Consider the following 23,238-nt stretch of genomic DNA (forward strand, 5'->3'; position numbering starts at 1 on the left):
GGGTAGTGGGGTTGGTGCCCCTGGGAGCGTGTCCCCTGGGTCGGTGGAGGTCCCCTCGTTTCAGAGGCCTTCTGAGGGTGTTGGCACGCCGGTTGATGGGTTTGACTCCCCTGGAAATGTGCCCCCTGGGATGGGGGATGAGCAGAGTCAGCCTGAGGGGGGAGGAGCGGGAGATCAAACGTTCCACTCTGTGCTCTGTATTAGAACCAGCGGAGGTGATGAGGGGTGTGATGCCTCACCGGTTGAGGTAGTAGGGAAGACTCCAAGAACACCAGCTCTTTCAGTGGGTGTTGGTGAGGTGGTGGAGGGTGGAGACTCTCTGGGTGCTGCCAGTGGTGCGGAATCTCTGGGTGCTGTGGGGGGCAGGGCGGTTATGGGTTGTGACCCTCCTCTGGATCTTGTGGGTGCCTGCATACCCGGGACCCCGGGGGTGCCTGCTGTTTTTTCTTCCCCAGGCCCAGATGTGGGGTGTGATGGGAGAGTGCAGGAGCCTAGCCTTTCACCGGACAGCTTGTTGCTGTCAGAGGTATCGGGACCCTCCCTCGGCATTGATCCTGGGGGTGGTGTCATGCCGGAGGAGGGGGAGAGTGATGGGCTCGGCCTGTGCAGTGGGGTGAGTGAGCTTTCAGCAAGCTGTAGTCCCACGGACTCTGACACTGGCCTTGAGCGATGTGCAGAGGAGGCGAGATGGTAGTAGAGCGAGCTTTCGCAGATTTCAGCATTTATCAGTCCTGAGGGAAGGGAAATATGCGGTGTGTTTTCTGCAAGAGATGCACACTGTTGTCAGTGACGATCCCACCTGGCGACTGGAGTGGGAAGGGGGGGTTTACATGAGCCACCTCAGCACAAATTCGAGTGGGGTGGCTTTTCTGTTGGCCCCGACTTTTCAGCCAGAGATCCTGAAGGTACAGGAAGTGGTGCCAGGTCGTTTGTTCTATCTGGCCGTGAGTCTGGATGGCATGCCGTTGCATTTTGTTAACGTGTATGCCCCCAGCAGTGGCACGATGCCGGCCTGCCTACTTCAGGAGGTGACTGCTCTGTTGAGCACTATTGAAAGAGATTTCAACTGCACACTTGAGGTGCGAGATCGTTCTGGTACTCAGTGTGCCCCTGCTGTAGCAAAGAAACTGAGAGGCTTGCTTGATTCCTTTGAGCTAGTGGATGCATGGCGGAACCTCCACCCTGACTCAAACGCATTCTCGCGGAGGTCTGAGGGGGACGGTTCCCGCATTGATCGTATGTATATCTCCGGTGCGTTTGTCTCCCGTGTCTCAGCGGCCTCAATGCGGCTGGTGCCATGCTCAGACCACTGTCTGGTGCGCGTGGACTTCAATCCGGGGCGCACGCGGGCTGGGTCTGCTTACTGGCATTTCAATAACAAGCTGCTGGAGGATTGGTGTTTCCGGGAGTCATTCAGACGGAGTTGGGTGAAGTGGAGAGGGAGGCAGGGGAGCTTTTCTTCACTTAGGCAGTGGTGGGATGTGGGGAAAGCTCACATCCGTCTCTTTTGTAAGGAATATACGTGGGGGTCGACCGGAAGGCGGGACTCAGCGGTTGAGAGGCTCGAGAGGGAGCTATCGGGGGCGGAGTCTCGCCTGGGTCGGATTGGGGAGGACTCCTGTGAATGGGGAGAGTTTCAGGGGAAGAAGGAAGCCTTGAGGAACCTGCTGCTTGAGCGGTCCCGAGGTGCTTACGTGAGGTCGCGGGTCCAAATGCTGCACGATTTGGACCGAGCGTCACCTTTCTTTTTCTCTCTGGAGAAGGGGCGGGGAGCCCGCAAACAGCTCGTAGAGCTGCTCGCGGATGATGGCTCCTCTGTCACAGATCCAGAGAGGATCAGTGCTTTAGTCCGGTCCTTTTATGGGACCCTGTTCTCCGCAGATGATTGCAGCGGGGAGGCTCAGCGGGTCCTGTGGGAGGGTCTACCGACTGTAGATAGGGAAGTGTCCGATCTTCTGGATGACTCCTTATCATTGGAGGAGTTGACACGTGCCCTGTACCAGCTCAGGAGGGGCAAGTCCCCTGGGCTGGATGGGTTGACGGTAGAATTTGTTAGAGCCTTCTGGGATGTCCTGGGGGATGATTACATGAAGGTTCTGGGGGAGAGCCTGGCGACCGGGGAGATGCCCCTCTCGTGGCGCAGGGCGGTCGTTGTCCTGCTGCCCAAGAAGGGCGAACTCCGCCTGTTGAAGAACTGGCGCCCGGTCTCTCTCCTCTGTACAGAGTACAAAGTCTTTGCACGGGCGATGGCAAATCGCCTGGGCTCTGTGCTGTCTCAACTGATTCACCCTGACCAGTCCTATACAGTCCCTGGTCGGTCCATTCAGGATAACATCCACCTGGTTAGGGACCTGATTCATCTATCTCAGGACACTGGTCAGTCAGCTGCCTTTCTGCCTCTTGATCAGGAGAAGGCTTTTGACAGGGTAGATCACGACTACCTACTCGGGACGCTGCAAGCGTTCGGATTTGGACCGCATTTTGTAGCCAGGGTCCGGCTCTTGTACGCTGCAGTGGAGTGTCTTGTGAAGGTTAATGGGGTGTTGTTGGCTCCCATTCATTTTGGGAGGGGGGTTCGTCAAGGGTGCCCCATGTCTGGTCAGTTGTACTCGGTCTGTGTAGAGCCATTCCTGTGTCTTCTTCGGAGGAGGTTGACAGGCCTGGCTCTACCAGGTCCGGGGGTGGAAGTGGTTCTTTCAGCTTATGCCGATGATGTGCTCCTTACGTTCACTGACCCTGGTGACCTGCGGAGGATGCGTGACTGCCAGAGGATTTTCTCGGCTGCATCATCCGCCAGGATTAACTGGAGTAAATGTTCTGGACTATTAGTGGGTCAGTGGCAGGTAGACTCCCTGCCGGAGGAGATGGCGTTGTATGCGTGGAGCACCACGCACCTCCTCTATCTGGGGGTGTACCTGAGTCCCACTGAGGATGCTTGGCCGGCGAACTGGCAGGAGCTGGAGATGAAAGTCGTGGCCCGGCTGGGACGCTGGTCAGGCCTGCTTGGAGTCCTTTCCTTTCTGGGGAGGGTGCTGGTCATAAACCAGCTGGTGGCCTCCATGTTGTGGTACCGGCTGGCTACTCTTGTCCCGCCCTCCATCTTTGCAACGACTTTACAGAAGAAGCTGGTGGACTTCTTCTGGGGAAATAGGAAGCATTGGGTTACCGCAGCAGTCCTGAGTCTCCCGTTGGAGGAGGGCGGCCAGTCCTTGGTATGCGTGCGTTCCCAGGTGGCGGCTCTCCGCCTCAGGACTCTGCGGAGGTATATGTACACGGAGAACCCCCCCAGGTGGCACGCTCTGGCCACGTATTTTTTTCGTCGGGGTTGTTGCCTACGGGGGGTTTCGTGGCTGCCGGTGGCGGGCATCAGTCGACCCGCCTTACGGGGTCTGCCTAGTTTCTATCGGGACGTGCTTAGAGTGAGGAATTTGGTTGTTTTCAGCCGACGTGTTGTTCCACAAAGGGAGGGGGACGTCGTGGCTGCGGGAGCACCCGGTCCTCACCCTGTCATGGCGGGTGTCGAGGAGAGGCGTGCGCCTAGAGTGGTTCTGACTGAGCTTACCCCCGCTCCGTCAGATCTGCTCATCGGGCCTAGGCTCCGGGATTTCTCCCGGGCGCCGGCTCCGCACAACTTGAGCCGCCTTTCCGAGATGCCCAGCGTGCTGTTTCGTGATGCGAAGAGACGCACACTGTACAGAATGCTCCTGCACATTCTACACCTCCTTGTCTTCGTACACCGCCCTGACACATCTTGGCGGTCTGTGTTACCACCTGAAGACGGGGACGGTCCTCAGTGGGGGTCTCTCTATAAGGGAGTCGTTCCCCTTTACATCGGGGACCTGGGGTGGAGAGTGTTGCACAGAGCGGTGGTGTGTAATAAACTATTAAGTCGGTTCACGGGCTCGCCGACCGCCTGTATTTTCTGCGGTGACGAAGAGACCGTGTTCCACGTCTATATGGAGTGTGAGAGGTTACTGCCCCTATACCAATATCTGAAGGGGTTGTTCCTCAAGTTTTGGTTACACTTTAGTCCTACGATTCTAGTGTTTGGACACAAGGCAGGGGGTGGGGGGGTGGGAACTCCCTGTCGGTTTGCTCTTGGGCCTGGCCAAGTTGGCCATTCGCGGGTCCAGGCAGCGGGCGGTCGATGGTCTTGCCAGAGTCGGCTGCCTTCCCCTCTTCCGGGCCTACGTCCGTGTGCGTGTGAACACGCGGAGACCACGGGGACTCTGGAGGCCTTCCAAGGGCGCTGGTCACCGCGGGGGGTTGAGAGCATTGTAAATAATGAAGGCAACATTGTATTATAATGATTACTTGATGATTTGTAACCTCTGAATGTGGTTTTGATGTGATGTATCATGTGAATGTGCTGAATAAAGTCTTTGAAAAGGAAAAAAAAAAGAGAGAGAGAGAGAGAGAGAGAGAGAGAGAGAGAGAGAGAGAGAGAGAGAGAGAGAGAGAGAGAGAGAGAGAGAGAGAGAAAAAGAGAGAGAGACAAAGAGAGAGACAGAGAAAGAACGAGAGATACATCAATTTTTACCTTTCTTTGGTAATTTCCCCCTTCTCTCTCTTCCCCAAGATCACCCCCTCCCCCTTCCCTGGACCTGGCTGACCTTGCACTGACCTTGCACTGACCTCTCCCTTCCCCCTCCCTGCATCCCTTCCAATGGCTCCACAGTTCACAACTTTTCTACCGTCGAGTTTCACAATTTGCATCTCTAGGTTCACACCTGTCTCTTCATATAGAAACAATAAACTGCAGATACTGGTTAATACACAAAAAGCCACAATGTGCTGGAGCAACTCAGGTCAGGCAACATCTCTGGAGAACATGGATATGTGACTATCTGCTCCAGAGATGTTGCCTGACCTGCCGAGTTACTCCAGCACTTTGTGACCTGTCTTTTCATCTCTCACCTTTGTCCAACAATCTGCCTATCAATAAAAACCCTCGCCTTTGATCGCCCATTATTGACCACGCTCTGTCCTGCCTCTCCTTGCTCCCCTGCAATCAGTGTGAAGAAGGATCGAGACTCAAAACCTATCAATGTTCTCTGAAGACGCTGCCTGACCCGCTGAGTTACTCCAGCATTTTTTGTCTTTCAAACTTGTGAGATGTAACTCGGTGCTCACAATCACGATGCCAGAGACAAAGTCGTGGAAACAAGAAATCCGTTTATTCACGAGTCTGCAGAGCCGGGTGCCTCTCCAAACCGAGACACACCGAGACAAAGACAGTGCCTTCTCTTTATACAATACAACTTTGTTGAATCTCCCTCCCCTTTGTTGAATCCCCCTCCCCTTCGGGCTCCTTCCAATCAGAGCACTGAGGAGCACAATCTTCTGAACCGCCCCTGGTACCTCCCAGATCATACATTGCATGTGCATGGTAATTAGCAGTTTCCCCATCAGGGGCATATTTGCAATGTTCATTTACCTCATTGAGCAAGCGCAGTAGTTATCCACATGACTCATTTCAACCCTTTCCTGCCGCTTAGACACTTTCTTAAATTTACGACTGTTTGTGTAGCCTATCTCTGTCCCTGTACCACGTTATCAGTGCCTTAACGAGCGCGGTGGTAGTTTAATCATACTGTCCCTGACGGTTTAATCGTCCTGTCCCTGGTGGTTTAATCATCCTGTCTCTCACAATCCACCCTTTTTCTTTTGCTACGCATCCCCTGATTAAACCCCATTTTCAAACTCCTTTGTCTCCAACTGATGTAGCATTCTCCTAATTTCCTTTCTCTGGGAATCTAGAACCTCCCCTAGTCGCATTATCATGATTTTCTGCACCTCCCCTCTTGTCCCCATTGGCATTGCTACAGCCTGCATCTGACTTATGCTCCTAGTTATAAGCTCCCTAAGACAAGGTATACAACAGGGGATAAAGATCAGCCCAGCCAGTGCACATAAGATCACCTGTGCCACCGTTCTCCACCATGATCCTCCCAGGAGGGAATCCCACCATCCAATGCCCATAATTGAGTTCCACCTTTGTACCGGAACATGCGCCAATTTCCGGATTCCTTCGGATATGTCCATTACTGCCTGTCCGTTATTGTCAATATTCAGGCAACAATTAGAGGTTGAATTTCCCACATACCCCTCCTTCTTCGGCTAGGAGGTAGTCCAGGGCCAATCGATTTTGGTATACTGCTGTTCTCATCTGCGTTTGCTGCTTTGCCAACATCTCTAGTGCGGCAGCCGTCCGATTAGTGATCACCTCCAATACAGCCTGTAAGCGTATTATCCGGTTTAGCATGTACACTGGGGTACAATATCCCCAGGAACCATCCTGAGCCCAGGTGGCTGGCCCATAATATGAAATGATTCGGGCCGGAGGCCACTCATCATCCTCCCAGGTTCCTATCTCCAACTCTCTTTTTCCCTTTGTAGGTCATCAAACACTGGGGTGCCCAGCATTCATCCTCCTCCGGCTGGCAACAAAAAGAATCCCGGCATCACTAACCCAATAAAACACGTTCCACTCCATTTTCCCGGAAGTACTGAGTAGGCCTTATGTCCACAGATCCAGAGTAATCCCTCTGGAGCAGGTCCACTGACCGTGTCCCTCTCCCAGAGGTCCCGTAAAACTGGTAACCCCTGATATGGGTTGTTCCCTGTGCAGTTCCAGACTCGGCTTTCGTTGCCTGTTTTATCTCTGACTGGGGCGATGTTTGTACAATTCCCCCAGTCTTCTTTGGCCAGATACCATTTAGGTTCCTCAGGCCACCAGGTCCGTGTCTGGTTCACCCACAAGGTTAAGATACGTTGACAAGGACTGATGCCTACTTCTTCTCTTCCCTGAGTCCTTGGTCGAGCTATACATTCCGTCCCTATTGGAGCGTCAGTCAAAAGCCATTCCTGAGGCCCTCGATCTCTCCCTTTTGTGATGTTCCACCCAAATAGGTCCCACACTTCGACAGTTGATCCCCTCCAAGGCCATCGAGAACTCATAAGAGGTCCTCCACAAACCCAGCAGTCCTTGACATTCAGCGTCTGAGCAATCCTGGTAGCCAGGTCCACAAAGAGATTCCCTCCCAATTCAGGAATTTCTATCTGCTTCTGTATCTCTTCGTACAAGGATACATGTACTTGAGGTCTCTTAGTTGGGGCTGGTCGGGTTATCCCTTTTGCTCGTAGCCTGTTTATTAAGATTTCCTTTTGCCTGTCTAGATGTTCCTTCCCCAACTGGGACCCCGTCCCCCATTGCCCGGCTTTCCATAAGCAAAGCCATCTCTCTCCTCTGGGGCAGGTGCTACCTATCCTCATTCCTGTGTATCCCAAATTCTGCACTAAGTAGTATTCTACCCCCCCTCCTTACAGCTGGTTCTGGTCCTAAAGGTATAACATGAGTCAGGCGCATCGGAATAATAGGTAAAAGACCTTCTGATTTGTCCGCCATACCTGATGGGGTGGTAACATTTATTACAGCTGTCCATGCATTTACTTACAGTGGCTACCATCATGAGCACCAGTGCCACGCACTGCATTGTAATCTTCTAGTTCAATCGTTCTTTCTCAAAGATCAGAGTCAGTGGTTTCTTCCCTTGCCTTACTGTCCAGTCCTCCTCAGCCGGAGGTTCCACTGGTCCCTTTATTCGTGCTGCGTGTGTCCACCCTTTCTCTTTCGTCTGCACTGCCGTCTCCGTGGTCAACAATACCAAATACGGACCAGTCCAACGGGGTTGCAACTTTTCTTCCTTCCACGATTTCACAAGAACCCAGTCTCCCGCCTTCACAGAATGGATTGGAAAGTCGAGAGGGGGACTCTGTGCCAGCAGCCCCTTGGTTTTTAATTCTGTAATAGAACGAGATACTGCCAGTAGATAGTTCCTTAAGAAAACCACTACCCTCTAGGGTGGGTATTCCTTCTATATTTCCCAAATAAGGTAACCCAAACAACATTTCGTAGGGGGATACTGCTATATCCTTTCGTGGGGCGGTTCGAATTCTAAGCAAGGCTATCGGCAAGCACTTAGTCCAAGGTAATCTAGTTTCCTCCATTAGTTTGGTAATTTGTGTCTTTAGGGTGCCATTCATCCTCTCCACCATTCCCGAACTTTGCGGGTGCCAGGGAATATGCAACTTCCATTTTATCCCTAGGGCATCACAGATGAGCAAATGGCCCTTTGATGCGAAATGGGTTCTTCGATCTGAATCGAGAGATTCGATGATTCCATAACACGGGATTATTTGTTCCAATAGAATTTTGGCTACCGCCTGAGAAGTGGCATTTACTGTGGGAAATGCTTCCACCCAACGGGTAAAGTGATCCACTACCACTAGGAGGTATTTCCATTTCTGTATTCTGGGGAGTTCAGTAAAATCTACCTGTACTCTCTGGAATGGTCTGATGGCTAACTGTTGACCTCCTCCCGGCGTTGCCCTCATCACTTTCTTATTTATCTTCTGACAGATTACACAGCTTGAGACTGCTTGTTTAGCCAGAGTATATATCCCCCTACAAGCATACGTACGTAAAAGAGTATCACATAATGCCTGAGCCCCCCAGTGTGACTGGGAATGTAATCTCCCCAATAATTCTCTGATAACCTCCTTATTTAGCAGTTGCTTCCCATCCGGCGTCCACCATCGTCCATCTTTTGCTATTCTCGCTCCCAACTCATTCATCCTATCTATCTCGAATTGGGAAAACACGGGTATCTTCTCCATCCCTTCCCTGAGAGGTATCAGAGACATCATCTTTACTGTCCCCTGTAGAGCCGCCCGTTTTGCCATTTCGTCCGCGGCTCTGTTTCCCCGGGCCTCTGGAGAATTTACCCTCTGGTGTCCCGCCACATGTACTACTGCTATTTGCTCTGGCTTTGCTAATGATTCCAAGGTTTTTTCAATCAACTGTTCATGTGCTAACTCCTTTCCTCTCGCTGTTATCATTCCCCTTTCCAGATCTTCCCAAAGGTGTGTACTACCCCAAAGGCGTATTTTGAGTCGGTATACACTGTTCCTTCCTTTCCCTCCAATAGTTCCAAAGCTCTCATTAATGCGTATAATTCACAAGATTGGGCTGACCAACTACCAGGCAGCCTGCCGCTTTCAATTTCCTCCATAGTTTCCCCATTCACTATACCGTATCCACTATGTCTTTTTCCATCTATACATCTGGAGGACCCGTTTATAAACCACCGGCTGCCCTCAGCCAGAGGTTGTTCTTCCAAGTCTTCTCTACTTTTTGTCTGTAAATCTATTATTTCACTACAGCAGTGTACTGGGTCTTCTCCCTCATCGCCCTGTGTTTCTGCTGGATACAGGAATTGGGACGGGTTAAGGTTCTTATCCGTAATTATAGTCAAATCGTCCTTTTCCATCAGGATGGCCTCGTACTTTAAAATTCTAGAGTCCGTTAACCATCTGTTGGATTTCTGAGCCAATATTGTTCTCACCGTATGTGGGGTGGAGACCACCAAAACCCCCCCGAAGGTCAATTTCCTGCTCTCCTCTACTAGGACCGCTGTGGCTGCCACTGCCTGTATACAGACAGGCCATCCTCATGACACTGGGTCCAATATTTTTGATAAAAATGCCACGGGCTGCCGGTTTCCCCCCCTCCTTTGAGTCAATACCCCGAAGGCTATCCCATTTTCCGCATTTACAAACAGATGTTGGGCAAGGCGTTTCTCAGCCCCTCTAGGTCTCGGGTCGCCCAAGGAATATACTGGGTTTGTCCTGCCTTTCTCAAAAGTAATGGCATCATTCTCCCCCTCAGCTCCTGTCTCTCGTTCACCATCTCCTGTTGTGGTTCTATCTGTATACTTTCCCACCTCATTCTTCTCTGGGCGTACCCCTGGCTTTCCTTTCTTTTTCTTTCCATATCTTTTTCCATCTCTATCTCTAAGCGCTTTATGGATGCCTCTATTTTCCTTCTACACTCCCTTGTTCTTTCCCCATCACTTTCTAATTCTGCTTCATTCTTACAGTTTTGCCCTCTCTCTGCTGCCTGCTGATTACTCGCCTGTGTTTCTGCATTGCTGCCTCCCTCATACTCCTCATTTGCTGCCTGACGGGTCCTATAAATCTTTCTGTCCCTGAGGTCCCTGAGGTCCTGCAGCCTTTTGATGTCTGATTCTAGTTCCCGTGCTTCTTGCTTCATCCTTTCCTTTTCTCGCTGCCCCCTTCTCTGTCTATATTCCTTTATGTCTTGCTCATCGTTCCAAGTTGTGACTTCTCCCTCTATCTCCACTATTCCCTTTTACCAAAGGGCATTGCTTTGTTCCGTCCTGGCCGGAATAGGGAGGGGGAAACCCCAGGGTCCCTTAGGCTGGGGTACAGAGTTGATTTTTTCTCCTGAAGCTCCTGGCGTTCATGCTGTTTTGGGGGGTTTTCACCCTTGTTTGGGGTGGTACTCTTTTCCTGGTATGCTTTCCTCAGCCTTTCTCCTTTTATTCTAAACAATTTAAGTACGTCCAGTTCTTTTTCTTTTTTCGTTACTCGGGTTTCTGATTTATCCTTAGGCTTATAGTTCTTAATGAACACTCCCATTTCATCACACATATTTATATCAAAATATAAATATATCAAAATTTATATCAAAATTTATATCAAAATTTATATCAAAATTTATATCATTCCGTGGGCCATTTCGTAACCAATTTTTTCGTCCTTTTTTCCCATTTCTCAGAGTGTTTTTTAATATCCTCTTTGGATACGGGGAACTTCCTACTTAGTAGTTCAACTGCAATTATTTTATTCATTGTATTCGTCTTATGTTAGTGCACTTGGTCAGTCAGTTTAAATGCAGTCCTTGTTCTCACTCCGTTCCGTCTCTATAGTCACTATGCTACCTATTACGCTATTTCTATCTTCTATAGTTCTACTATATTCCTTTAATATTTATTCCGAGGCATCGGCAAGTCTGTGATTCCTGCGATTCTTTCAGGATTTATTCTTCGCTTTCCCCTTACAAGCATAACAACTTTCCTCCAGATTAGGGGAAGCTTTTGAATTAACAAACACATTTAGTGCCTGCCGTACCCAATCCTCATCGGAGCCCAGTCGCGGCCACCAGACTGAACTCCCTTTTATTGGTTCCTTTGGCCAATCAAAATAACAGAACTTAATCATAGTCTCCTTATTTTTACCCCCAGTGCCACCTTCTCCCCAGAGTTGCAACATTCGCCCCAACGGACTATCGGGCGGAATGTGAGGACCCTCTTCCCTTGGTCCCTTTTCCTTGGCACATTGTTTATCTCCTGGGTCATTATTCTTAACACATTGATTACCCATCCTCCCTGTCCGACTTCTCCCGTCCAACAGAACCCAATCGCCCGAGTAATACTTAATAGTCACTTTTCTTACCCGGGTCCTGTGCACAGAAATTGCTCGATTGATCCCTTCCTTACTCCGGATTCCCTCTTGTTTCCACGAGTCTCTTGTCCGGATATCACTCGCTCAAACCGCTGATGGCAAGCAAGGAGATCAGAGACTGCTGAAATCAGCAGGGTGCACCTTCTCTTCCTTCCGCGCCTCCGCCAAGCGGCCGAAGTGGCGATCCCGGACGAGCCTCCAAACTTGTGAGATGTAACTCGGTGCTCACAATCACGATGCCAGAGACAAAGTCGTGGAAACAAGAAATCAGTTTATTCACGAGTCTGCAGAGCCGGGTGCCTCTCCAAACCGAGACACACCGAGACACACCGAGACAAAGACAGTGCCTTCTCTTTATACAATACAACTTTGTTGAATCTCCCTCCCCTTTGTTGAATCCCCCTCCCCTTCGGGCTCCTTCCAATCAGAGCACTGAGGTGCACAATCTTCTGAACTGCCCCGGGTACCTCCCAGATCATACATTGCATGTGCATGGTAATTAGCAGTTTCCCCATCAGGGGCGGATTTGCAATATTCATTTACCTCATTGAGCAAGCGCAGTAGTTATCCACATGACTCATTTCAACCCTTTCCTGCCGCTTAGACACTTTCTTAAATTTACGGCTGTTTGTGTAGCCTATCTCTGTCCCTGTACCACGTTATCAGTGCCTTAACAAGCGCGGTGGTAGTTTAATCATCCTGTCCCTGACGGTTTAATCGTCCTGTCCCTGGTGGTTTAATCTTCCTGTCTCTCACAAAACTGAAATTAGCTTTTGCTTATTTAAAAGCAGTCTAATTGGCTCATTAGTTTGGTTGTTGTAGCTGTAGTTCTATTCAAGAGGACTTTTATCTTTGGTTTTGATGGATGCCACATGGGATTAATGCAGAGAACTAGGTCATTCCTTACCGCTGGCTTTCGTATGAACCTCTTCATCAATTCTACCAACAAAATCGTCTCTTTGTTTCTCCCTCGTGCACTGACCTTGTCTTTCTTTGAATGTACTTGAGCTGCTAAACTCAACTCATGGTTTGTGAATTCCACTTTTGAACTACACTCTGGGCAAAGAGGTTTTGCCTGAATTTCGTTGAGAGATATAACATGGAAACAGGCCCTTCAGCCAACCCAGTCCACGCCAAACATTGATCACCAGTTCACACTCATCCTACGTTATTCACTTTCGCATCCACTTCATACACACTCGGAGCAATTTAAAGAGGCCAAGTAACCTACCCAGTAACCAAGGCCAAAACCTGCACGCCTTTGGAATGTGAGAGGAAACCGGAGCACATGGAAGAAACCAACCCGGTCACAGGGAGAATGTGCAAACTCCACACAGACAACACCTGGGGTCAGGATTGAACCTGGGTCTCTGGCGCTGTGAGGCAGTAACTCTACCAGCTGTCCTACTGTGCCACCCATAATTCTCTATTAGCTTAATCTGATTACATTTACAGTGCAGATGTTCATACCTCCATATTGGACCATTTTCTCAGTATTTACTCCCTGAGGTCTTCCCATAAACTTACAGGGCTCTAATCTGTTTTCTGTTCTGCAGATGTCAGTAATCACAGTTTATTCCCAATCTTTCAGGTTTGCGTTCCAAGATGTGGAGGATCTGTGCTTGGTGGTGGACCTTCTTCTGGGTGGAGACCTCCGGTATCACCTACTCCAGAAGGTCCATTTCACGGAGCCAACCGTGCAACTGTACATTTTTGAGTTGGCTCTGGCCCTAGATTATCTGCGGGGCAAGCAGATCATTCACAGGTTAGTCACTCAGGCTGTGGCCGATTATCTTAGTTATAAATGAAGTTCTCCTTTGTTCGGTGCGCTCACCTTTTTAATGTGATGATTTTCACTTTTTATACAATACAATATATCTTTATTCGGAATGCGCTCCCACATGATGCAATAATTTAATTGAATCGTCATTATTATCTGTAGTCAACACGATAGAATGATTGTGTTAGTAACTGGTAAAAATCTAGTTTGCTAAATGACTGATAAGTTACAAGCATTTAAAAGTTACAAGTTAACGAGTTACAAGTTAAAAGCATTGTCCAAAGCAATATATTTTCATGTCACTAATTAAATTACTTTGCTGATTCCACCTTTTCAAAAGTGCATATTATTTGTGCAGTGCCTCAGCATACGCAGGCAAAGGGAAGCAACCTGATCCTGGAAACTATTGTTCACAGTGAAATACACGGGCAGTATTCTACCATTAGGAAATATATATGGTCAAAGGTGATTTCTAAGTTTCAGGTTGATATTTGTGGGCGGCACACTGGCGTAACGGCAGAGCTACTGGCTTGCAGGGCCAGAAACCTGGGTTCGATACTGACTAAGGGTGCTGTCTGTATGGAATTTGTACGTTCTCCCCGTGACCTGCATAGGTTTTCTCCGAGATCTTCGGAATTCCTCCCACACTCCAAAGACGTAGGTTAATTGGCATGGTATAAATGTTTAAAAAAATTATCCCGAGTGTGTGTAGGATAGTGTTAATAATAATAATATATTCCTTTATTTGTCCCACCCTGGGGAAATTTGCAATGTTACAGCAGCAAAGTGGATAGCAGGAGACATTCATTATAAATAAAAATAAAGATAAGGATAAATTGTGATCATTTACTGCGTTATTCCTTTACTGTTACTGTTGACTGGTCTGTTGACCGGTCTGCTGGGAGCAGTGCTGGTTGTGCAGTCTCACAGCAGCGGGAAGAAAGGACCTCCGATATCTCTCCTTCACGCACTTGGGGTGAAGGAGTCTGTCACTGAAGGAGCTACTCAGTGTAGTGACAGTGTCCTGCATGGGGTGGGAGTCGTTGTCCAGCAGCGATGTTATCTTTGCCATTGTCCTCCTCTCTCCCACCACCTGTACTGAGTCAAGGGGGCAACCCAGGACAGAGCTGGCCTTCCTGATCAGCTTGTCCAGTCTCTTCCCCTCCGCTGCTGAGATGCTGCTGCTCCAGCAGACAAACTCCATAGAAAATGGCTGATGCCACCACAGTGTTGTAGAAGGTCCTTAGGAGTGCGGATAACACAAATAATAATGTGTGCGGATGGCTGGTTGGTGTTGACTCGATGGGTCGAAGGGCCTGTTTCCGCACTGTATCTCTAAACTAAGATAATATGGCGAGTCTGGAGGCTCGTTCATTGTTGAAGAAGTTTATTGCGACAGCAATATTTGATCACAAAGTTTACATAATGAGATTACAGACAACCATTAAAACTAACTGTTCTCTTCGAAGAAGTCTCTCAATTCTCTTTTAGGCGCCAAAGCCGCACGTGACCACGCTGTCCAATCAGCGATCTCACTCCCTGGACCAATCCCTACGGTCGCACCCACACGTGACCTCGCTGGCCAATCTGAGGGTTCGACATCTAGGACCACTCTCTATGGTCGCTACAATAAACTAAAAAAAAATTGATAGCTCACCTAATGTCATCCATATCATATAGAAAAAACATGTATATTAATATCGAGATTCATTTGGACATGTTGAAACTTCTCAGTACTACTGTGGCACAGTATTATTTTGATCCATCAGTTTAGAGATATTTGTTTTTATTTCACCTTCAAAACACTGTTGAGATGTGAATCAACATTTACAGAGCCCTTTTAAGTATGACACCTATTGCTGATGGCTAGTATTCAGAAAGATCTGGGTATACTAGGTACAACAAATAATTTGTAGGTCAAACGGAATGTTTACCTTTATTGACAGAGGAAAGGAGTACAACATTTTTAGACATGTACAGGAAGTATATTTTAAAGAAGTGCATCCTTTCTTTTTTAAGAAGCAATTATGTTTGTTTTAGAGGCAGTGGCAAGAGGGTTTAGTAGAGTGATTCACAGGAAGAAAGAGTTGGCATAAGAGGAAAGGCTGAAAAGATTGTGCCTAAGATAGACACAAAAGCTGGAGTAACTCAGCAGGACAGGCAGCATCTCTGGAGAGAAGGAATGGGTGACGTTTCGGGTCGAGACCCTTCTTCTGACCTTTGTACCTAAACTGTCTGTAGTTTAGAAGACCGAGAGGCAATTTACTGAAAACTATAAGATTTTGAAAGGGCATGATGGGGTTGATGCTGTCAAGATATTTCCCAAGGGAACTGAAAACAAGGAGGAATAATTTGGGTTAAAGGCAGGAAAGTGGAGTTGTGGCCAAAGTTCAGAACATCCATGAAATGTCATTGAACTTGCTCAAGGGAGCACGCAATGACCTTCTCCTCCCAGACCTGTTGAAAAGAAGGTGAGAAATGTAGGTCAGCTGGTCCACCATCAGTGGTGGAGAAGATTCATATTACCTGTGTGGTGATAGGACACTTCAAAAAATTTCATGATTCGTCAAAGTTAAAAGAGTTTAATGTAAGGGAGTTTGTGACTATCAATGAATGCAGTGTATTTTGATTTCCAAAAAGCACTTGTTGAAATGCCCTATTTTAATTTAGTTATAGTTTATAGATAGTGCAGAAACAGGCCATTCGGCCCACGGTACGTGCTGACCAGCGATCCCCATTACAATAGCACACACTATACACCTGAGGCAATTTACAATTTTTACCGAAGCAAATTAACCTACAAACCATGTGTGTGGAGTGTGGGACACCTGTGGAAAACCCTTGCAGTCACAGGGAGAACGTACAAACTCTGTACAGACAGCACCCGTAGTCGGGTTCGAACCCGGATCTCTGGTGCTATGAGGCAGCAACTCTACCGCTGCACCACCTTTTATGTAGAATGATGCCACTCCGAATAGACATATGGTATTGAAAATATTTTTTAGTATGGATAGGGCATTGGTTAACTGATTGCAAACTGAGTGTAGAAATAAGTGGACCATTTTCAAGGCAAACTGTAATTTGTGGAAAGCCATAAACTACATTCTAAAACCTATGTTAATGACAAATGAAGGGACTCTATGAGTTGGAGATGATTGTGTCCCCCATCCACTCTTCCCTTGCTTTTCTAAGTGGCAAAAGTTGTAGATCTGCTGTCAAAGGAGCCGGGGATTTGTGGCAGTATAGAAACTACAGCCACATTTTGTTATTAGTGGAGAGGGCAGATGTTCTGTTGTGAGTGCCAGTCTCATTACTGAGGTCAATTTACAAGAATGGGACTTGTAGCCTTAGTTTCACGATTAAGTGAGAGTACTGCCAATGAAGCAAACTACAGTGGAATATTTTCCATTAACTCCGTGTCTCTGAGCAGTGGTAGGAATAGAGGAGCAGGCATCACGTGCAGTTGTTTAAAATAGACAGCACCCCGAGTCAGGATGGAATCCGTGCCTCTGGCGCTGTAAGGCAGCAACTCTACCGTTGCACCACTATGTCACCTACCCGTGTTCTCCAGAGATGCTGCCCGACCCGCTGAGTTACTACAGCACTTTTGTGTCCCAACTTGGATATATTGATGGCAACAGTGTTAATCAGGTGACAAGGGAAACCTAATAGAAGATATTAAAAGGCATGCTAAATCAGAGGCAAAAAATTGTGGTTGGAAGAATCTAACTTTAAAATGTTGACCATTAATTGACCAAGTTTTAAAACCTGACCATGGATCTGCCTTGCAAATTGCTGGTGGCCTTTACTCATCGACCTCCTCATTTATACATCTGCTGGAATACAACAACCACTCTGGTTCGAGTGAATATCACACAATCAGATTTTTGCCGCTTTTTGCAATTAAGTGATTTTATAAGTTTATAATTTGCTATAAACATTGAAAATGCTGGAAAGAGTCAGCATGCCATGAGCATCTGTGGTGGTAGTGAGGCAGAGTTAATATTTCAGGTTTATCTGAAGTTAATCCAACAGTCCTTTACAGAACAGCAACTTCCATTGTGAATAGTAAATTGATTTTATTGTTGGTTTTATCTCACTTTAATCCAGAAATATAATCATCTGATGATTGTGAGCGAGGGTGAAGTAGACATGTTTTGACTAATTATCATCAGGTTTCTTCTTTATGGAAATTCAAAATCATGCATGTGGTTTTACAAAATGCCAGCTGATTGCTGATTCAACCACAATTTAAACGAGTCACACAGGTTAATTGTAAATTTGCTTAACACCTACAACATTGGCATCACTGGAGGATTCTTTACCTCCAGGCCAGTTCTTGTAAGTAAATAATTTCATTTTGCACTCTGTGAGGTTCAGAGATCTTTGTAATTATGAGCTGCTGAGGAGTATCCAAGAACTCCCGGGGTGGCTTCTGACTTCAGTTGCTAGTAAAGCTTCTGGATAGCTCAGAGCAAAATGGTAATAAAATCCTGTCCAGACTTCAACAGCAGGGAGTATTTACTTGCTGCCTGTACATGTATCCTAGTTTCCGAAAGAGCACACACTCGCTCTTGTGTGGGAAGGAACTGCAGATGCTGGTTTACACCATAGATAGACACAAAATACTGGAGTAATTCAGCGGGACAGGCAGCATCTCTGGAGAGAGGGAATAGGTCGAGACCCTTCTTCAGACTGAAGTTAGGGTCAAGACCTGAAACGTCACCCATTCCTCCTGTCCAGAGATACTGCCTGCCCCACTGAGTTACTCCTGCATTTTGTGTCTATATACACTCGTTCTTTATGTGCTCACTGACTTTGGTCACCTCGCTTTGAAAATGTATGTTTCTGTTTTGAAATCCATTCATGGCCTTTCCAACCCCCGTAGGTTCTCCAGTCCACAGCTCCCTGAAATCATTGCATTCCTCTATTGTTTACCTCAAATTGTCTTCCTCTACCATTAACCTTGTATAACACATAACAGAAGGAAGCCATTCAGCCATCAGGCTCATGCTAGCTCCCTGTACAGCAATCCGTTGGATGCTAGAAACATGAAATAAAGTTGAAAATGCTGGAAGCAAACTTGTATTGTTATGTATGGAGAGTCAGAGGCTGAAGGAAGACCTGATAGAAGTTTATCAAATCATGAGAGATATAGATAGGCTCGACAGTCAGAATCTTTTCCCAGTGTTGGAAATGTCACAAACTAGAGGCCGCAGATTTAAGGTGAGTGGGAGAAAGTTTAAAGATGTGCAAGCAGGTTTTTTTCCCGGGAGAGGTTGGGTGCCTGGAACTAACTGCCAGGGGCGGTGGTGTAAGCAGATACAATAATGGTGATGAAGAGTCTTTTAGATAGACACAGGGAATGGAAGAGAATGTGGATTACACTGTAGATTTCTTCATTGGCAGCATTCTCACTTAATTATAAAACTAAGGCTACAAGTCCCATTCTTGTAAATTGACCTCAATAATCTGTCTGTGTTTCAATCTTGTACCATTCTATGTTTTCTGTAATCACTCAATAGACCAAACAGCATCTAGGAGAAGAGAAGCTGATAACATTTCAGGTCAAAACTGTCAGAACTGGGAATGAGAGACTTTCTTTTCCTTCTGAGCACCTTGTTCTCTCTCATTAAAGTCAGAGCCATTCAGCATGGAAACATCACCAGCCCACAATGTCTCCAGTGACCTGGGTTCAGTCGTGGCATTGGGTGCTGTCTGTGTGGAGATTGCACGTTCTCCCTGTGACTCTCCTCTGGTTTTCACCCCACATTCAAAGATGAGCTGGGTAGTAGGTTAATTGGCATCTGTAAAATTGCGCACTATATGTATATGAGTGGTAGAATCTGGAGGGGAGCTAATATGAATGTGGGAAGAATAAAATGGGTTTGAGTAAGATTAGCAAAATAATTGGTGGTTGATAGTTGTCATGGATTTGATAAACCCGAAGAGCGCATTTTCACGCTGGTTCTCTCTAGGACTTTAAGTCCATGACATCCATCAAGCACCCATTTAGTTTAGTTTAGTTTAGTTTAGGTTTTGTTTAGAGATACAACACGGAAACTGGCCCTTCGGCCCACTGAGCCCACACTGACCACTGAACACTTATTCACACGAGTACTATGTTATCCCACTTTTGCATCCACTCCTGACACACCAGTGGCAATTTACAGAGGCCAATTAACCTACACACCTGCTCATTGTTGGGATGTGGAGGGAAACTGGAGCACCGAGAAGAAAGCCACGTGCTCACAGGCTGAACGTGCAAACTCTGCATAGACAGCACCCGAGGTCAGGATCGAACCCGGTTCTCTGGTGCTGTGAAGAAGCAACTCTATCAGCTGCACCACTGTGCCACCCCAAATTTAAACCAGCTCCATTTTCCATCACGAGTCAACCTTCTGTGCATTTGCAATTCATGTGCTTGTCTGAATATTTCATTTATTTGTGCCATTTTTTAATGAGACTGCTATTAAGTTTGGCAAGTCAATATCAGTTTTCAGGATATTCAGGATCACCCTTCCTGCTCCACAGTAAATACTGACACCAAGGATTCAGCATTGTCATCTCACAATCTCAACATTACCCACTGCTTAGTGGCACAAATTGCTCCTGACTGCACCCTTTTTCCATACATTATTGTAAAATCCATTTTGTCCATTGTGAATATCTCGGAGATTTCTTTTCATTTTCTCCTTGTGCAATTCCTATCTCTCAGTCGCCAGTGTCTGCAGAACTTCTTGCCTTTCTTTTCAGCTTTCTGCTCTCCCGTATCTTTTCAGATGTCTGTAACTCTCTAATTCTAGTGACCAGAATCCGTAGTCCCGAGTCGTATCAAAGTGTTCAGTATCGCCACTTATTTTTAAATGTCTTCAACAGCTCTACAAATAAATGAAATATTCAGCAAGCACATGAATTGCAAACGCACAGAAGGTTGACTCGTGATGGAAAATGGAGCTGGTTTAAATATTGGAGTTGCACAGTGGTGCAGCTGATAGAGTTGCTTCTTCACAGCGCCAGAGAACCGGGTTCGATCCTGACCTCGGGTGCTGTCTGTGCAGACTTGCCAAATTTTACAAGATTTGGCAGTTTACCAATGATAGTCTTCATCTAATTATGTGGAACTTTCTCTAATCGGTAGAATTTATTTCAATTTAGAATTTAGTAAAACCATAAGCAATGCATTCACCATTTACTGCTGACACAGCTGGTAGATCTGCCTCCTCACAGTGCTGGAGATCCAGGTTCGATTCTAACCTCAGGTGCTGTCTGGGTTTCCTCCCACATCCCAATGACGTGTGAGTCTGTAGGTTAATTGACCGCTGCAAATTGCCGCTTGTCATAAGGTCAAAAGGAATAGGAGTAGAATTAGGCCATTTGGCCCATCAAGTCTATTCCACCATTCAATCATGGTTGATCTATCTCTCCCTCCTAACTCCATTCTCCTGCCTTCTCACCTGTGTAGGGAATGGATGGAAAAGTGGAAAAATATAGAAATGGGTCATCGATGATCAGCATGGACTTGGTGGGCCGAAGCATCCGTTTCCATGCTGTATCTCTAAACTAAACCTCCTTTAAGGCTCTGGAATGCAGGTCATCAGCCATGGAATTGTAACCACATTTGGTGCCATTAAATTCTCCAACACTATTTTCTCACTGAGACTATTTTCCTTTAGTTCCTTCCCTTTATAAAATTACAGGTCCCTCAACAGTTCTGTAGTAGTGCTTGTGTCTTATTGTGTGAAGGCAGAATCAAGTATTAGTTTACTTGCTCTGCCAATTCCCTGTTTCTCTTTATCAATACTCTCAGTTTTGACTGTAGTGGTCTTATAATCACCTCTAACTTCCTTTTCAATATCTATATCAGTTGAAGCGTTTGCAGACCATTTTTATGCCCCTTCATAACTTTATTCTCATATTCTATTCTTGTTCCCTCAATCAATTTATTTGCTGGAATGTAAGGTACTCCCAATCCTAACACCCTAAGACAGTATAACTCCTATTTGGAACAAATTATTTATTCCGTAAATATTATTTTAATTTTCTCTGCCTCTTCCTGACATGTTTTAGATTTCTTTACTACAATCATTCCGTTGTAATGTCATGGGTGCAGTGGCTGCCATGTCACACCAGGTCAATCTGTTCCTTTTTCTTTACATACAATATATCCTGCCACTGCCATTGTGTGTGGGGTTGTTCTTCATGAATGGCCAATGGAATTCAATGAAGATAAGTGCAGTGTTTCATTTTGGGAGGTCAGGGACCTTCACAGTGTATGGTAGGGCACTGGGGAGTGTTGTAGACCAGAGAGAGTGTTGTAGACCAGAAAGTGGCGTTACAGTTAGACGGGATGGTAAAGAAGGCTTTTGGTACATTGACCTTCAGAATACTGAGTATAGAAGTTGGGACCGAAGATAGACACAAAAAGCTGGAGTAACACAACCGCTCAGATTCCATCTCCGGAGAAAAGGAATAGGTGACGTTTCGGGTCGAGACCCTTTTTCAGACCCATTATGTTACAGTTGTATAGTACGTTGGTGAGGCTGCATTTGGATTATTGTGTTCAGTTTTAGTCACCCTGCTACAGGCAGGATGTGATTAAGCTGGAAAGAGTGCAGAGAAGATTGATGAGGATGTTGCCAGGACTTGGGAGCCTGAGTTATATGGAGAGATTGGGCAGGCTCAATATAGGGGTGTACAATATCATGAGGGGAATAGACAGGGTTAATTGCACAGTCTTATACCCAGGCTAGGGGATTCAAGAACCAGAGGATGTTGGTTTAAGGTGAAAGGGGAAAGACTTCATAGGAACCTGAGGGGCACTTTTCTAACTCATTAGAGGACAGTGGTTTTATGAAATGAGCTGCCAGAGGAGGTAGTTGAGGCAAATACAAATTAAAAAAAAAAAAAGATATTTGAATGGGTTCATGGATAGGAAAGGTTTAGAGTGAAATATCGACAAAATGCAAGCAAATGGGACAAGCTTAGATGGGGCATCTTGGTCAGAACAGACGAGTTGGGCCGAAAGGCTTGTTTCCCCGCTGTGACTTCATTATGCTATTTTAACAAAGCTTGTTTACAGGGCATCACACTCCACCTGTCCTCCCGCTCTATAGTTATAGGCAGGCATTTCACATTTCTCCGGGAAATATAGAAAAATAGGTGCAGGAGTAGGCCATTCGGCCCTTCGAGCCAGCCGCCATTCATTGTGATCATGGCTGATCGTCCCCAATCAATACCCCGTGTCTGCCTTCTCCCTATATCCCTTGATTCCACTAGCCCCTAGAGCTCTAACAAACTCTCTCATATCCATCCAGTGATTTGGCTTCCACTGCCCTCTGTGGCAGAGAATTCCACAAATTCACAACTCTCTGGGTGAAAAAGTTTTTTCTCACCTCATTTTTAAATGGCCTCCCCTTTATTCTAAGACTGTGGCCCCTGGTTCTGGACTCGCCCAACATTGGGAAAAAATTTCCTGCATCTAGCTTGTCCAATCCTTTTATAATTGTATATGTTTCTATAAGATCCCCTCTCATCCTTCTAAACTCCAGTGAATACAAGCCTAGTCTTTTCAATCTTTCCTCATATGTCATTCCCGCCATCCCAGGGATCAATCTCGTGAACCTACGCTGTACTGCCTCAATTACAAGGATGTCCTTCCTCAAATTAGGAGACCAAAACTGTACTCAATACTCCAGATGTGGTCTTACCAGGGCCCTATACAACTGCAGAAGAACCTCTTTACTCCTACACTGAAATCCTCTTGTTGTGAAGGCCAACATTCCATTAGCTTTCTTCACTGCCTGCTGTATCTGCACACCAACTTTCAGTGACTGGTGTACAAGGACACCCAGGTCTCGCTGGACCTCCCCCTTACCTAACCTAACTCCATTGAGATAATAATCTTCCTCCTTGTTTCTTCCGCCAAAGTAGATAACCTCACATTTATCTATATTATACTGCATCTTCCACTCATCTGCCCACTCACTCAACCTGTCCAGGTTACCCTGCAACTTCCTAACATCCTCTTCACAGTTTACACTGCCACCCAGCTTTGTGTCATCCGCAAACTTCCTAGTGTTGCTTCTAATTCCCTCTTCCAAATCATTAATATATATGGTAAACAGTTG

At 46.7% G+C, this 23,238-nt stretch overlaps 1 protein-coding gene across 1 annotated transcript in view; it reads left to right on the top strand.

Annotated features, from left to right (window-relative positions):
- The window catches only part of LOC144599790 (serine/threonine-protein kinase 32B-like), a 101,979-nt gene that overhangs the window by 16,044 nt on the left and 62,697 nt on the right, over positions 1 to 23,238 (top strand). The window contains exon 3 of the mRNA XM_078411025.1: positions 12,920 to 13,093. Within this exon, the coding sequence (XP_078267151.1) occupies positions 12,920 to 13,093 (174 nt within the window). The remainder of the gene's footprint in view (positions 1 to 12,919; positions 13,094 to 23,238) is intronic.

This window comes from Rhinoraja longicauda, chromosome 14 (genome assembly GCF_053455715.1).
Source record: "Rhinoraja longicauda isolate Sanriku21f chromosome 14, sRhiLon1.1, whole genome shotgun sequence".
Lineage (NCBI taxonomy): Eukaryota > Metazoa > Chordata > Chondrichthyes > Rajiformes > Arhynchobatidae > Rhinoraja > Rhinoraja longicauda.